At 44.4% G+C, this 17,491-nt stretch overlaps 1 protein-coding gene across 1 annotated transcript in view; it reads left to right on the top strand.

Moving 5' to 3' along the window:
- Positions 1 to 17,491, top strand: part of LOC310777616 (membrane-spanning 4-domains subfamily A member 15-like) — a 36,114-nt gene that overhangs the window by 15,272 nt on the left and 3,351 nt on the right. The window contains exons 4-5 of the mRNA XM_083637990.1: positions 2,118 to 2,252; positions 8,640 to 8,759. Of these exons, the coding sequence (XP_083494116.1) occupies positions 2,118 to 2,252; positions 8,640 to 8,759 (255 nt within the window). The remainder of the gene's footprint in view (positions 1 to 2,117; positions 2,253 to 8,639; positions 8,760 to 17,491) is intronic.

Genomic DNA, 17,491 nt, shown 5'->3' with positions numbered 1-17,491 from the left:
CGGATTTTGATTGACAGGCAGCTGCATGTCTTCCCCCAACGGCGTTCAGGCACGGAAAGTCTTACAGGAACTGCGCACCGGACGGTTCCGGCCCACTTTCACCAGTGCTTCCGTGTAGCATTAATCCATTCAACCAATCAAACGAAATCAAACAATATCCGGAAGTGAGCTTCATTTTGCTGTGTCAAAGTCAATGAGCTATGTTGGTCCATTATATATAGGTCAATGGTTATAGCCTATATGAACAAAACAACTAATTACAGTAAGCGCAGCGCGCTTTGGGACATGGGGATATTCACAGCGTAACTGCGCGGCAGCCCTTTGGTGTGTTTCAAATGGTTCGTTCCATCAGCATACATTTTCGTTAGTTTCTGAAGGTTTATCTGAATCCGAACTGGTTCATGCTCCAATTCTCTCCCTCTCTCTTCCCTCTCTTGTTCTCTCCCCTCTCTCTCTCTCTCTCCCCCCCTCTCTCGCTCACCTCTCTCTTTTCTCTCTCTCTCTCATATGTCCCTCTGCTTGCCCATGGCACTCAACAAGAAAGAAGCTGCTGTCACAGACGTGACTGTGGCTTTTAAGGGGAGTGGACTGGACATGAGCTCACATGTGTGAATACTGTTTTGGGCATGAACACACCTATGGGGGTTTGCGCGAGATGACGCGAAGCGCAGCGGCCTGGCACGCCCACAATTAGGGCTTTGCACGGCGCTATTCCAGTGCAAAACTAAACTAAAACTAACGCAAAATTAGACGATAGAGCCCTAAGCCCACAAAACTACAAGTCCATTTTGAGAAATGGGCAAGCTTTGTTGGATTGAGTCTTTATAGTAGCTTCTTTAAACTTAGCTTTAAGCTCTTAATGTTTCTCTGACACTGCTGTCACGTTCTTCTGACCCAGTCACATGTCTGTTAACACTGAGGTCACATTCCAAAAAATCTGATCTGAATCTGATTTAAATCCACATATGAAAGTGGCCCAGGTCAGATTTGAAAACATCCGATTGCGTTGGGACATAGCGTAAGATGCCATTCAGACCTGGCCTTAAACCGGCCAAAGTCGGAACTTGGGAGATCCGACCTGATTAAAGTACGTCAGTTCACACCTGGCATTAGAATGCGGCCCCACATGGGTCTGGGGTATCCAGATCTCACTTCCCCGCTCTATGTGCAAATAAAGACATCTACATCCAGTGTTTCTTGTGTGCTTCTCTCTTGTTACTGTGCAGTTGAAATTCTGATCATAGAAAAGTCTCCATATGGCAGTGGTCCCCAAATTTAGGGTCGCGACCCTAAGTGGGGTCGCCTGAAATGTAGTACTGCCATCATTGTACTGCCATATGTTGTTTAATTCAATGCTGAGTCCTGGAATGAAATGAATGAAGTCGGCAATACCAAGCTCTTGAACATAATCATTTATTCAAGCACAGCAAATGGCATTTAACACAGGGCCTGCGCAGTGCCCTGGAGAAGGACCAAGTCAAAATGTCGTTCTGCCCATTCGACAGAGGACCAGCAGTTTTATAGGCTGTCACAGTAGAATAGTGTTTGTCTGTAATATGACCATCCCTTTGCATTCCAATTCATCTGAGCTCCTTGAAACTTTGGGACTCTTAGGGTCGCCTTGAAACCTTTAACTAACTAACTTTACTAGCTGTCAATAAATGGTCTCCCTCCAATGTCTGGAGGATGCCTCGACGCCAACGGTGACACCTCCTAAGCCCATCCATCAACCCATCTTCCTTCAAGATAACAAAACCCCATCTGGAAATTGTCCTGACCGTGCAGTGAGCTCCCATCCTGGCTGACCTTCTCAGATTACTGAGAGCAGAGGTCACTGAGGTTAGCCCCCGCTCCTCCTGGTGAGAACATTCCTATATGGCCTGAGTGGTCAAGAGTGCTTTCTGGCCTTCCAGTCAAATGAGAATAGTAACTATATTTCACATATAGTCATACTTTAAGATATTACAATTAGTATGGAATTTACCGCACATACAAGACAACAAACAATACAGTGAAATTATGATGGCACTCCTTTATAATAAAACAATATAGTATTGTCTTGTCTTGTCTTGTCTAGTCTTGTCCAGCCTCACTCACATGGTCTGTTTGCTCGGCAGGTGATCGCATCTCTGGTTGTCAGTGTTGTTTCTGCGGTTTCTTCTGGCATCGCCACCATCCTCTTCTCTATGGACGTCCACGTTCTGGGCTGGATGCACAGCTGTTCTGGTTATAATGACAGGGACTGCTTAAAGGTAGGACATTTTGGTTTCAAATATTTGGGGGGAAAAAATGCTTGTTTGCTCTCGCCTGGTAAACCATCCCATCACCTGAACTCACATTTTGTTCTGCGGCAGGAAAGTCTCGCGTGACTTGACGAGAGTTGGTGATACAGACCCCGAATGAGGATATGAGATCCCTGCTAAACACTACTGGACATAGCCCGGGGGTGATTAGCATTCTGATGTTTCTTTAGGGATCATATAATGACGATATGGGTAGAAAACGGGAAGAAAACTGTCTATTTACATGGAGTAACAGCACGCTGCCAGGTGGCCCCGATGCAGCGCCGTTCAAGGACTGGCTTGGACACTATTTACCTCACAACAACGCTTAGGAGGCTCAGAATCGCAACGGAGAACACTGGGTGAGTCGCCAGATAATAATTAATGTGAGGAGAGGGCTCCAGGTTCAAATAAACCGAAATTCTCCTTTAACAAGCTGGAAAATAACGTTTGAGAGGTCACAGTGACCTTGACCTTTGACCACGAAAATATAATCAGTTCATCCTTGAGTCCAAGTCGATGTTTGAGACAAGTTTGATTAAATTCCGTCAAGGCATTCTTGAGATATCGCGTTAACAAGCTGGAAAATGACGTTTGAAAGGTCACAGTGACCTTGACCTTTGATCGTTGACCACCAAAATCTAATCAGTTCATCCTTGAGTCCAAGTCGATGTTTGAGACAAGTTTGATTAAATTCCGTCAAGGCATTCCTCAGATATCGCGTTGACAAACATCGTACGGACGTACGTACGGACCTACGGACGTACGTACGGACGGATGGACAACCCGGATCCATAATGCCTCCGGCCTGGCTATCGCCGGCGGAGGCATAATAAGGGTAAAGTTCCCAGTTGCTAGCCTGGAAATGGCGAAAATATAGCTTTTTGCAGGTTGATAGCTCTAATTTTATCCTTTGGTTTGAACCATGGATGTATCCGCCACACTTCCTAGTTGCCCGAAATCTCTGAATAATCCGAGAATTTCGTTTTTTTTAACCTGGACCCATCTCCTGGCAATAATTATGATTTGGCCACTCACCCAGCGATGTCCGCGGCGTTTCTGGCCATCCTAGCGTTGTGGCCTGGATTGTGGATTACCTGTCTGGCAGACCACAGTATGTGCGCCTACAGAACTGTGTGTCAGACAGAGTGGTCAGCAATACGGGTGCTCCACAGGGGACGGTCTTCTCTCCCTTCTTCTTCACCATCTACACCACGGACTTCACCTACCTGACTGAGTCTTGCCACCTTCAGAAGTTCTCTGACGACTCTGCGATAGTGAGATGTATCAAAGATGGTGACGAAGATGAGTACCGGGATGTGGTGGCCAACTTTGTCACTTGGTGTGAGCAGAACCACCTGCAGCTCAACGTGTCAAAGACAAAGGAGCTGGTGGTGGACCTGAGGAGGGTCAAGGCTCCGGTGACCCCTGTTTCAATCCACGGGGTCAGTGTTGACATAGTGGAGGATTACAAGTACCTTGGAGTGTACATTGATAACAAACTGGACTGGGCTAAGAACTCTGATGCACTCTACAAGAAGGGGCAAAGCCGTCTCTACTTTCTGAGAAGACTGAGGTCCTTCAACGTCTGCCGGACCATGCTGAGGATGTTCTATGAGTCGGTAGTGGCTAGTGCCTTCCTCTATGCTATTGTGTGCTGGGGCAGCAGGCTGAAGGCGGCGGATGCCAACAGACTTAACAAACTGATCCGTAAGGCCAGGGACATTGTGGGGCTGGACCTGGGCTCTCTGACTGCGGTGTCAGAGAAGAGAACGTTATCCAGGCTACGCTCCATCATGAGCAATGACTCGCACCCACTCCATGGCGTGCTGGTCAAACACAGGAGTACATTCAGTGAGAGACTGATTCCACCTAGATGCAGCATGGAGAGGCACAAGAAATCATTCCTGCCTGTGGCCATTGGCCTATTTAATGCCTCTCTTAAAAGAGCACCTCGGAGACGCTCAGTCTCCCTGAGATTGAGCCAGCCGATAGGCTAACTGGAAAAGTGTCTGGCTGAGCCACGTGTAATGTATAGGGCAAGCCGAATAATAATACATGTTCAGTGTGCAATAATTTAGATAGGCTAACTGAAAAAGTGCCTGGCTGAGCCACGTGTAACGTATGGGGCAAGCCGAATAATATAAATATAAGTTCAGTGTGCAATAAAGACAATTTGACACGTAAGGTATACTCACTCTACGTATTTGCTTACTTAAACGTACTCCACTACTTTGCTCCTATCGCAGTAATACTGGTTAACGTTTATACTGTCTATACTGTTTATACTGTTTACTCCATGCTGTGTTGTGTTGTTTCTTCTATTCTGCTTATTTTATTTTACTATTGCACTACTACTGTGTATTTATTTTAGGCTATGTGTGTTTTGTGAACGAGCAACAGTGATTTGTCCCAATTTCCCCCCGGGGATTATTAAAGTCTTTCTGATTCTGATTCTGATTCTGATTTTGAGATCAATAGCGTCCAAGTCAGTCGTAAAATGGAGCTGATTTGGGGCCAAGTGGGAGCCTGTCTTTCCTGCATCTAAATAGCTATTTTTATTCCCGTTTTCGCCACATATCGTCATAATCTGATCCCTCAACATCCACCAGAGTGATATTTAGCCCCAGGCCGTTTCCTGGTCTCTCCCAGGGATCAAATTACCTCAAACGTGATCTCGGTCACCAAGTCTCGTCAAGTCTCGTCAAGTCCTGCGATACTTTCCTGCCAGCTGGCCCACACAGAAGACTAGCTCAGCACGTTTTTTTGCGAATAGTTGTAGAAATCTTACAACATGGTTCGATTTTGTGCATATCCCAATTGCACCAACAAGATGACCAGGTGGACAAAGCTCAGCTTCCACAGACTTCCATTACAAATTATGGACATCGTGAAATTATGGTTAGTCGTCATCCAGAGGGACCCAAACACAACGCACGCAGAGCTGAAAAAAGTCGACCTCCGCGTCTGCAGTGCACATTTTACTCCTGAGGATTACCGTGGGCAATTCCGGGCTCGAGACCCCACCAAGGAAAGAATGCGTACTACTTTGAAGAGGAATGCTGTACCAAGAGTGGAGTATGTCCCGGACACAATGGAGGTATGTATCGATCCTAGTACATGATCCAAACAGTAGCCTACTTTGTGTGTGTGCTTGTTCGTTTGTGCGTGCGTGTGTGTGCCTGTGTAGGCTATATATAGCCTATAGCCTATCTATATATCTCAATTTATCTCTATATATCGATGTACATATATATCTATATATTTCTAGATCTATATATATATAGAATAATAGTATGAGGCCTACAATTGCAGAGTATGTCTTTGTTATTCAACAGGACAAAGTAGGTGAAACCCCCTTATGTTCAGCAGGAGGAGGAGAGTCGCACAAAGACACATATAGCCTATCAAGAGTGTGTGTGTGTGTGTGTGTGTGTGTGTGTGTGTGTGTGTGTGTGTGTGTGTGTGTGTGTACACACGGAGTGTTGCATTTTGGATTCATCAACACAAGCAGGAAAGACTAATATAATAATACTCTCAAGCATTGCAGATGCTATACTATTGTGTAACTTATCTGCATTAGTCTCAAGAAATAAGTTCGAACTGGAGAAGGAAAACATGGACGCGTCAACCTATTTTCCTAATGTCACATACAACAACTGAACATAGGTTCCCCCCCCCCCCCCCCGATAACTAATTCAACCATAAATGTGTCCCTTCTTATTTCTGTAGGAATGTGTTCGTCGCTGGACCTCGCTGCAGCATCACATCTGTGGTGTCCATCGATGGAAGGAGAACAGTATTTTTTTTTCTCTAAATAAATACACATCAACAAACTATGTGCAAGTACCATTTCTTTCTATGGATGAATATTGCTATTTTACAGTTATGTTACAATCCTGGAAATGTATGTTTAGTAACAACATCATAACATTGATATACAGGATACATGTAGTTTGCAAACAAGTTTCCATTCGCTCAAACCAAATGTACAGTTACACAGGATGACTGAAGGATTGTCATGGGAATATCTTTCCTATTTTCTGCCTTGTTAGATATCTAATTGTTTGTGGATCGATTTAGATATATGTCCAAAAGAATACAATGGATGGATACCTGGTTCTTTTTTGACTATTGTATGTTCAATTTTTCCCCTCTAAAGAAAGACACATAAACGAACTTTGTGCAAGAAACATTTGTTTATATGTGTGAATATTGACATTTTACAGTTCTGTTACAATCCTTGAAATGTATGGCTAGTAAATACATCATAACATTGATATACAGGATAGCCTATATGTAGTTTGCAAGATCTTTGTAGCCCTGACAAATATAGTACAGTGTTTGTCTTATCTGATTTTAGAATTCAAGCCATAATAGAAACAACTCAATCAGTTGGGAATATCCAGATTGAATGGGATGCATCCAGTTATCCGGATGTGTATAGTGGGTTGTAATCATAGTCCATTCCAAATTGCAGTTATTGAGTCACTTGTAGGATACGTTTGAGGGAACATCAAGCTGAACACCGAGCTGCTGTGCTCTCAGTGCCCACTCGAGCACAACGCGGTAGGCAACAAGTCTGCACTGCCTTTAGGAGAAACAAAAGATAAAAGAATAAAGTAAAACCTTGATTAGAAGAGACAAACAGAATAAACAGTTTATAATGTTGATTTACATGTAGAGATCAATCTGAAATTAGAGGAGAAATAAATATCATGCATGTAAATACATCATTTGTAGGCTACTGCGAATCGATAGAGGAGAACAAAGGACAAACTTGATTAGAAGACTATACAAGAATAAACAGTTTAGAACGGCGATTTATTGATCAATCAGAAATTAGAGGATAAATAAATCTCATGGTTGTAAATAGATAATTTGAACTTACTCAATGGAAAGTTGTCCGTTTGGTCCTGCGGGTCTTGGCTGGGTCTTCCAGCTTTTTTTCGGGACATGAAAAAAAGCCTCGAGGACAGCCCTGTTTATCAGCGACGGAAAATCTTTATCAGTAGTCAGGCACTGTGGTGTTTGGCCCATGGATCATCATCCCAAGGGACATCCAGACCTCCAACATCTGGCCTCAGGGTATATTCAGCCATATTTCACCAAAATCTTTCGGGAGCTAGTCTTCTGTGTGTATCCTGGCCAAACGCACGAGCAATTCTGAGCTTTGGAGCAGTGATTCCAGGTGGCCAGCTGGCAGGAAAGTATCGCGGGACTTGACGAGACTTGACGAGACTTGGTGACCGAGATCACGTTTGAGGTAATTTGATCCCTGGGAGAGACCAGGAAACGGCCTGGGGCTAAATATCACTCTGGTGGATGTTGAGGGATCAGGTTATGACGATATGTGGCGAAAACGGGAATAAAAATAGCTATTTAGATGCAGGAAAGACAGGCTCCCACTTGGCCCCAAATCAGCTCCATTTTACGACTGACTTGGACGCTACTGATCCCAAAACAACGCTAAGATGGCCAGAAACGCCGCGGACATCGCTGGGTGAGTGGCCAAATCATAATTATTGCCAGGAGATGGGTCCAGGTTAAAAAAAAACGAAATTCTCCTTTAACTCCTCCCTCCTTGTCGTCCGTCTCCTCTCCTGGTTGGCTTGTCTTCGCGAATGCCTCGAAATATCCCACCCACAAATCAACTACTTGTGATTGGCTAACCCCACAACTCAATAGAATTCTGATTGGTTAAAACACCTGTCATCAAAATTGTCTTCCCCATGTCATGACTAGAGTCGGGTCTTCGCAAAGGGTTGCTGGCTTGCTGTCAATCAAATACCATTTGCCTGTGGGGGCTGGTCCAAATATTTCACCCCATATTTGCTGAAACAAAGTGAGTGCAAGATCATAACAATTTACGGACATTTTTACTGTTATTTCAGTGAATAACAGCAAATAAATATCAAATACAAATAATTTATTCGGGGGGAAATTCTTTTCTTTTCAATTTCTTCTTGGGCCTTCACTGAATACCTAGAAGGCCCAGATGGTTCGCCACTGCTATTATTACAAGTACACGTGTGCTATGTGGACAAAAAGTGTACAGTGTGCAATGTGCATAAGCAATGTGAGTTAAATAGTGACTTTATGGGAGGGGAGGAGAGAGAAATGAGGAGTCTCCTCTCTCTGCATGTATGGGACTCATTATGGTTATTGCAGTGGGCACGAAAGACCTCCTGTAACGGTCTTTACTGCATGGGAGCTGACGGAGCCTCTGACTGAAAACTCTGTTGTCCAGCCAGTAGGTTGTGTAAGAAGGAAGGAAGTAATTTGGACATAAACCAGTAGAAACGTTTCTTCCCATGGCAGGAAGTCTGACTGCAGTTTCCTCCATGTCCTTCACAGAGTAAGACCAGGTGGGTTATTCTGGTCTTGGCTATCTTCTCTGTCCTGGAGTTGTTTGTTGCCATCACCGTTGCAGCATTCGCCTGCAAAGCTACCTGTGACTGCTGTTACGCCCCCCAGGTGAGTCCACCTGCATCTTACAAACACATAACCAGTGTTGGGCAAGTTACTGAAAATGAGAAAAACCGGTTACAGTTTCTAGTTACTTATCTCAAAAAGGAATCGGTAAAGTTACTAGTTCCTTCAAAGTAATTAGTTACTAGGGAAAGTAACTTGTGTGTTACTTTTAAAAGTCTGCTTTGATTGTCTTATTAATGCACACATTATGTTACTGTTGCTGTGGGACACATTTTATCTACCATTGTACCTGCATGGGATACTTGAACATTAAGCTTATTGGCAAGGCTTATAGCCTACTCAAGGTCATTAGCCTCTGGGGCTTATAGCCTACTCAAGGTCATTCACCTCTGGGGCTTATAGCCGACACAAGGTCATTTAGTCCATGGGCCAAGGCTGAAATTTTGATATATCGGTACCACCTGAGGTGACCGCACGATTTTGTTATTTTTGTCTTCCTACATGTCTCTAGTTTATATTTGGTATGATAACCCTTCCGATTTGGTAGCTTAAGGATAGTTATCACTCTGTAAACAAACCTACCCCCAAAAAATGACAAAACCCTGATTTCATCATATCTCCTGAACCACACATAACGCAGAAAATGTGATGTCTACCCCTATGTTTTCATGGTCAGGGATTACAATGACACCATATACGAATCCTACGTCTATCACTCTATCTGTTTATACAATCATCTCTTCAAACAACATATTTGCAGCCAATACGTGCAGGGTGTTTTGTTGTTGTTGCAACGCAGGCTGAGATCACAGTGTTGAAAAATCATGCCAAGTCCAAAAAGTAGCCTGTGATCAGCCGCAGCCCCCCCGACATAGGCGACCCCGACCAAAGGCGCGCCGCGCTGGGGAGGGGGTGGGCGTACGATAATTTCACTCCAAAAACGATAATTTTGACCCTCTGGTACGATAATTCAACATTTGCCATCTGGCAACACTGGTCGGAGCCAATGACAGAGTTTGTAATAAGCCGGGAGCAGACATCCGGCAGCGACTGAAACAGTCGCTCCAATGGGGAGCAGCTGTAGAGCAGGGGAGGGCTTATCCCAGTTGCCTGTTTCCGTGGGGCCAGACTCCTCTCCCGGTAGGGAGGGGAGGCTGGCCAGCGAGACTAACATAATTATGAAATTACCCTCTAAACACAATAATTGTCATTACTAAACCATGTTTGGTAGGCATGGATTTGCAATTAAAATAGCTATAATTCACCATTGTTAATCTCTGTCCTTACTCTAAAAATGGTAAACCCCAAACACCACAAACGTATATGTTGCCATTCAAAAGTTAAGTTTTCACGCTACTGGATGGCAGCCATCTTGGAATTCTGGGTCAAAATTACGTCAGAATGTTAAACTGATGTCAGAATCAGATTCTTTATGGTTGACTTACACCGAAAAGTGTCTTCGTACATTATTCTAGGTGCTCTGGGTCAAAAGTAAAATTTTCAAGATTGTAGGCTACCAGTGACCATCTTGGATTTGGCCGTCAAAAAATGTTAGCCAGAGAGTGGTCATGGAATTGAGGTTATAGCATCAGTTATCAGAAACTGTGATTTCCTTCTCACATCATTAAATTCACCATTGATTAGTTACTTTAACAGTGTATGATGTTCTATATGGTATCATTGTAATCCTTGACCATGAAAACATAGGGATAGACATCACCTTTTCTGTGTTATCATGTGTGGTTCAGGAGATATGATGCAAACTACATAATTCACTTATGGCGGAATTAAAATGGCCACCACGAGGCATTTTTGTGATGGCTTAATTTCTGAAGATTTACGGGGCCCCAAACTATAAGCGTACCAAGTTTCATGCTTTTATGAAAAAGTGAACATGATTTTCACATATTATCTGGACTAATACACAGAAATCAGGGTTTTGTCATTTATATGGGAGAAGGTTTTTTACAGAGTGATAACTATCAATAAGCTACCAGATTGGCAGGGTTATCATACCAAAATATAAACTAGAGACATGTAGGAAGACAAAAATACAAAAATTGCGCGGTCCCCTTAGGTCAGTGGTTCTCAAACTTTTTCTGTCAGGCCCCACTTTGGAGGAAGAAAATCTTTCGGGCCCCACCGCCCCAACAAAATTGAAACAAAACGGTCCAAGTTTAACTTTTATTGACATAATGACCATTCATTTCTATATTCTGGCTGTTTTGCACTGCACATCTTTTCAAAAACAATAGCAATAAAGTGCAACCTCTACAAAACAAAATAAATTCAAATATCTTCATTGTGAGTTCAAGTCACTATCACTGTATTAAGTGCTGCAATGAGCCTGTTTTCCAGTGCAAATCTTTTCAAAACAATAATAAAGTGCAACCTGTGCAGAAAATAATTATAATAATTGTGAGGACTCAAGTTTTCTCAGTATTAGTGGCTGCAAAAACCCACACAGTTCTCCCAATTCAGCCCGTGTTGTGTCAGGTAACTGTCCAGAAGCTTAAATAGCTCTTCAGCTGTTGCTCTGCTTGTAACGTACTTGCAAAACAGCAAATCCTCACTCAGTGACTCCGACGTGACAAAGCGAACATAGGCGATAAGCAAGCAGTCTTTATTGCTGTCCGTAGCCTCGTCCACTTGTAAGGCGAAACGTGTGTCTGTCAGTTTTTCCGTGAGTTGTTCCTCGAGATCATTTGAAATGTCACATATACGTTTTGCAACTGTGTCATTGGACAGCGCGATAGTCTTCAATTTTGCAGCGCTGGTCTCATCCAGCATAGTTGACACCATAAGCTCCTGGGAGTATGAGCTCCTCAGCGATGGTGTGCGGCTTCTTGCACTGTGCAATTCTGTATGCAACCTTGTATGACGCTAGTTGTGCTTTGCTGTTCACTGATGCCACTTTTATAAAGCGATTTTCCTGCTTGCGGTATTCACCGAGTTTCCTCTGAAAGAACCCGAGTGGCTTATTGACGAAAGTGGGGTGTGTTGTCTCCAAGTGTCTTTTTAATTTGTTAGGCTTCATCCTGTCCGCTGCCAGAGTTTTCAGACAGAGAACACAGACTGGTCTCTCCTCGTCTCCTACCGAATTGACTGTGAATCCCAGAGCAAGATAGGCGTCATCATATTTTCGTCTCTGTTGTTTTAGTTGACTGCCGCCCTCCGACTCCTTGTTTGTCCCTGCCAAATGTCTCTTCATTGTACACACTAATCTAAACTAAACAGCCCCCAGTCAGGGCCGTAGCCAGAGTTCCGAAATAGGGGAGGTCCAGCAAGGGGAGGCGGATTCGGTGGCGCCCGTCAGGGCGCCGCCGAAAAAAATTTGAGGTTTTTTTTCCCCCTTTTTTAGCCATATTTAGAGTAATATATCATTTTAAATCAACATTAGGATTATACTGTTGTGATGTCATTATTCAGTATATTCTCTTTCATGTCACCACCTGCTCAGCTCTCCTGTCAACATAATTGTAACTAACAAACACAAACTGTTTTAGCCAAATTCATATCAAAATGACACCTACAAACACAGGTACACAACTCAAGCCGTACACAACACACAAAGTCATCATCGATAATAAAAAAAACATACAGAGGGACATTTATTTATTCCTGATAGGAACGATTGAAAAATAAAATAAAATATATTATGTTGTTTTTAACTTTACACCACCTCTTTTTGTTACTTATTGGGTCATGAAACTGAAACCATGCATATAGCCACCTGCATACCTGACTTCGGGAGCTTGGCAATTGGCATCATGCATGATTAGCCAGTAGCATCCCAACGTGTCACACAGGTAACATTACTTAAGAGACAGACTAGACACTTACTTTCTTGGTTGTTGCTAAAAAATCTGTCAGTGTCACTCACTGTCTGTCGTTCACTCGCTCACTGTCTCGCAGCTCGCTCACCTTCAATTATCTCGCCAGGCAGACAGAGAGTCATCACTCACCACCATGCTGCTGCTCTCTCAGAATCAAGTTACCGCGGACGCGGCGTCAGATGACTTCCTGCCTGACCTGCCTTTCGTTTCAAAATAAAAGAGATCCCGTGTTTTTCATGCTTTTCCATGCAGATTGTTTTATTTTTTCTCTCTGAAATATTAGGGGAGGTCCGGACCTCCCCGTCCTCATAGCTAGCTACGGCCATGCCCCCAGTCTGTCTGATGAATGAACGTGTCACTACGGAAGCGCGGGGTTTGTTTATTTCCTCACGGGGAAAAGAAGTCCGACCAAAAAATGGCTAAAACATTGGTTCCGCGGATTTCACCCGCGCCCCACCTGTAATAGCACTGCGCCCCACAAGTGGGGCGCGCCCCACACTTTAAGATACACTGCCTTAGGTGGTAGCGACCATTGGCCCATGGACTAATTGCATTGTATCCTTCTCAAAACACCACTGAATTCACCAAAACACCACTGAATTCACCATTAACTATTCATGGGAACAGTTTATGATGTTGTATAGATCATGCCCATGTCAACGAGAGTGATGTAGGGTTCTTGCAGCCCTACAGATTGGAGATAGAGCTTCTAGATGCGCTTGCTCTTCTGCGTCTTCATGTGATGTTGGAGTTGAATAAGGCCACACATTCATCAAATCAAAAACACAATGTTCCAGCAACTCGTGGAGGTTTACAAGTTGACCACAACCAGGTCAATCACTGCCTTGGAGCGCTCCACTCCATCTCAGCAGCTCCTACCTTGAGTTCCTCCCCGGGTAGTCTCGCTTGCCAGACTCCCTCCCTATAATACCTCCACCCTGGTATAGGGGAAAAAGGCTCCGTTCACCTTTACAACTATCCACCAAAAGTATCAAGCAGGCCTGCTTTATTGCACAATCCAGATCCAACCGTTTTCAGCATGTAGCAACGAGCTAGCATTGTTGATGTTGTTATTTCACAGTGGCACAGGCATTTGAGATAGACAGATTCGACACGGAGGGACTGGAAACGAAATCCATGAATGGTCGCCACCAGTCAGTCAGAGCGGGTTGGAGCATGCTTGCAGGGAGGAGGGTGGAAGATGATTGTGATGCTGCAGACGCAAAGTGCCGCTGTGTGTAAATTCAGCTTGAGCAGGACCCTGGCCATTCACACCAGACGAACTGCTTTGCTCCGCGCCGGTGACAACTTGTACTGACTTCCTATCTGGCTTCACACAATCACTCGCGGGTCTCACACAAAAATAGATCAGACGCTGAAACAATCTCTGCATGGGGCGATCCGGCCGCATCACGGCTGGTCTGACTGAACGGTCTTATGTGCTAACAAGTGTGCCAAAATGAAACTGGCTGCGCTTCCAGATGCTTCGTCACTTCAGCGTCTGGTGTGTTTGCACTTTTTCGCATCCATTTTGAGCCATGCCTGCATGCATGAGTTCAACTCCTTCCTATTCCCTCCGCACCCTACAGTCTGCCTGCCTCTGATTAACTCATTGCAGACTTAAAATCAGCCCATGCTGCAGGAGAGGAGAAGTTGACCAGATTCTTGCAAGTCCTGGGGGCCCTATCTTCACAAAAGCGGGGGCGTGCACAAGCGCATGCCTGTTATAATTTTACTGGACATAGGCGTGCCACAATCAGGCGTTTCTGCGCAGAATACGGGGCAGCACCTCTTACGCGCAAAAAAACCCCCCACCTCTTATGCGCTAAATACTCCGCTGCGCTTGAGCGCACCATACATGGTAAGACATCAAATTCTGCTGCTAAAATTGGATATTAGCAGATAATTCAGTGAGGCAATCAACTATAACTCACTGAGAAACTTTTATCACATCGCAAAGAGGGAAATGAATTGAGAAAACTTGTTGGACAATGGACATTCACCTTCACTTATCCCATAGTCTCCCTGGCCAGCCTCCCCTCCCATGCAGGTCTCCATAGTGGGATTGCGATGGGCGGCGCTTAGCGGGAGTGCCCTTGGAAAATAGTTTCCAACAATCCAACTTGCCCTTTTCAGTGTGTAGCAACGAACTAGCGTGTAGGTTTCTGCCGTTAGCTTGCTAGCTAGTTAGCGTTGTTGTTTTCACTGAGGCGGCAGGGCACTATTTACAGCGACACACAGGGAGGGAGCGGAAGCTGCTCTGATTGACGTGGTCGGAGCCAGCGTTGCCAGACGTACGATAATTATCGTATTTGTACGATAACTTCGACCTCTGTACGATGTACGATCAATAATCCCAAAATCCCCCAAATGTACGATAATTTCATCATTTTGTGACACTTAGAGGATGGCAACTCCATCAGCAATTGGATCGGCAGACACAAGATGGCACCCCATACAAGTGGTCGGACTATGTCCACAAGGTGTCATCCATCATCCTTGCCCGCCATGGTGATGTTGACATATCATCTGTGTGATCGACTGGTATGACACAGCATACTTGGCTAAAGATGATGAGCGGAATCTGATGATTCAGAATCTATAGCTACAGCTAATAAAAAGAGCTTATTTTAGTTATCTTGTCATACATTCATTAACTATTTTAATGCAAGAAATCCTGGGGGTAGTTGGTACAGCAGTAGGCTACCAAGGTAAAATTGGTGTTGACATTAACATCTTTTCAGTGAACATAATTCTGAAATGACTCACAAAACATCCACCATTGTTAATCTCCTTCTTTGTGGTAAACCCCAAACACACAGTATACCTTCCCATTCAAAAGTTGGATCATCTGGACTTATACACAGAAATCAGGGTTTTTTCATTTATATGGGGGTAGGTTTGTTTACAGAGTGATAATCCTTAAACTACCAAATCGGCAGGGTTATCATACCAAAATATAAACTAGAGATATGTAGGAAGACAAAAATAACAAAATCGTGCGGTCACCTCAGGTGGTACCGATTTTTGCCTTGGCCCATGGACTAATTAGCCTCTGGGGCTTATAGCCTACTCAGGGTCATTAGCCTCTGGGGCTTGTAGTCTACTCAAGGTCATTAGCCTCTGGGGCTTGTAGCCTACTCAAGGTCATTAGCATCTGGGGCTTATAGCCTACTCAACGTCATTAGCCTCTGGGGCTTGTAGCCTACTCAAGGCCATTAGCCTCTGGGGCTCTGGCTGCAGCTGTGGCGTGTGGAGCATTTTTGCTGGGCAGGGAGGTGGTGGCTAACCGGAGTAGGTCTGAGTATCATCAACTGGATAATCCTCTGGAGCTATTTTCATATCGTAAAGTAACTAGTAACTAGCCCACTTACTATTTCAGTAATTGTAATTGCAACTCCAAAATGTAGTTAATTTACAAACACTGCACATAATGGTGTCTTCACAGGGTGGCAAATGACAGCACAGAGCTTAGAGATGTTAAACCCGCCTCTACCACAAATGACCTTTTCACTCTAATGTTGCTTTGTGTTTTCATAAAATAGAGCAAATTAAACCCTCATGCCCCCTAACTTAAATTGTATATATAGCTCCCTAAGGACACAATGGGGCCTATCGCCGTAAAAGCGGTAATTTAGCGCTTGCTGGCCGCAAAATGGGGGCGTGCTTAAAGGAGAACTTACCTCCAAAACACTTTTTTTCAGCTTTTAACCAATATATATGACTTTGGGGGTGATGTGTGAAGAATTCTGGTCAGAATTTCCACATTTGACACCAAACTGTTGCCATTTTACCATTTGTATCATTTTTCAGCAGCATATCTGGCATAAGCCAGATATGCCACATAAGTCTAAAGGTCAAACACTGCTTTTTTTTTTTTTCTCAAATGAATGGGATATTTGGTACAACCTGACGTCAGGTTGTCCCCAAAGACTATGGGATTTCAAGAGAATTACTCCACTACTCCCCCTGTACCCTTTCGGCTCCTCACAACTAAGCCTATTCCTATTGAAGTTTGCTCTTAAAATACTGAACCAAACGTCGTCAAAGTTGGCACATGTCTTAATTATAGTTAGTTTCCCGCTGAATGTGTCATTACTTTATTGATATCTTACCTGGATAAGCTCGAATGATGATGTTTATATTATCAGTCCGAGTTGCAAGCACTGTCTCCAGCCCAGGCAGGCAGGCGGGAGAGAGTCGTACTGTAACATGGACGAGCCCCAAGCTCCGCGGGCGCGCGCAGCAGGCCAGCAGCAGCTGGGCTCTCTGTGCTGAGCAGAGAGAGCAGTCTGATATTTCCGCAAACAAATCTTATCGCAGTATAGCGCACATGTAAAATATAACGCTATACTACGACGTGACAACGTGACAAAGCTGGTCTAAACACATCGGCTACTGTAATATCGTCACTGTGTACAAGCAACGGGGGGGGGGTTGACTCGCTGTGTGTGTGTTTTGCTGTCTGGAGCACTTTCTCCAGTGCTCTCTATGCACAGTCTGACATTTCCGCGGCTATCAGTCCGACTTGGAAGCACTTTCTCTCGGCCAGTCAAACGGGAGAGTCTGCTCGCTCATGCACCCGCGGGGCGCGCGCACACTGCACACAGCAGCAGTGAGAGGCGGGGGCTTTCAGTCAGCAGAGCAGAGCAACTGGTTCTGTGTGTGTGTGCTCCGAGGAGGAGAAGAGCTCTGTCCTGCTCTGCGCCCTGAGAGGAAAAATCAGAGGTGTTGTAACTTTCAACAAGAATCACGAAAAGCCCCAAAACGCAAATTAAAAACGGATTTCATTGCGCGGTTTATCTCTAGTTAGACGAGGGAATTACGTGGAGAAATCTCGCATTGTGTTACCCCAGAGCGAGAGGTTTGTCCTATTGTGGGTGTGCTGCTGTTAACGAGCCCATGTCACTTTGCTCCCGTAACGTAGTTTGAGTAGTT

Source organism: Poromitra crassiceps, assembly GCF_964638095.1.
Source record: "Poromitra crassiceps genome assembly, chromosome: 5".
NCBI lineage: Eukaryota > Metazoa > Chordata > Actinopteri > Beryciformes > Melamphaidae > Poromitra > Poromitra crassiceps.
Note: the sequence above shows the minus strand (reverse complement) of the source record. Positions and strands in the feature narration are given on the sequence as shown.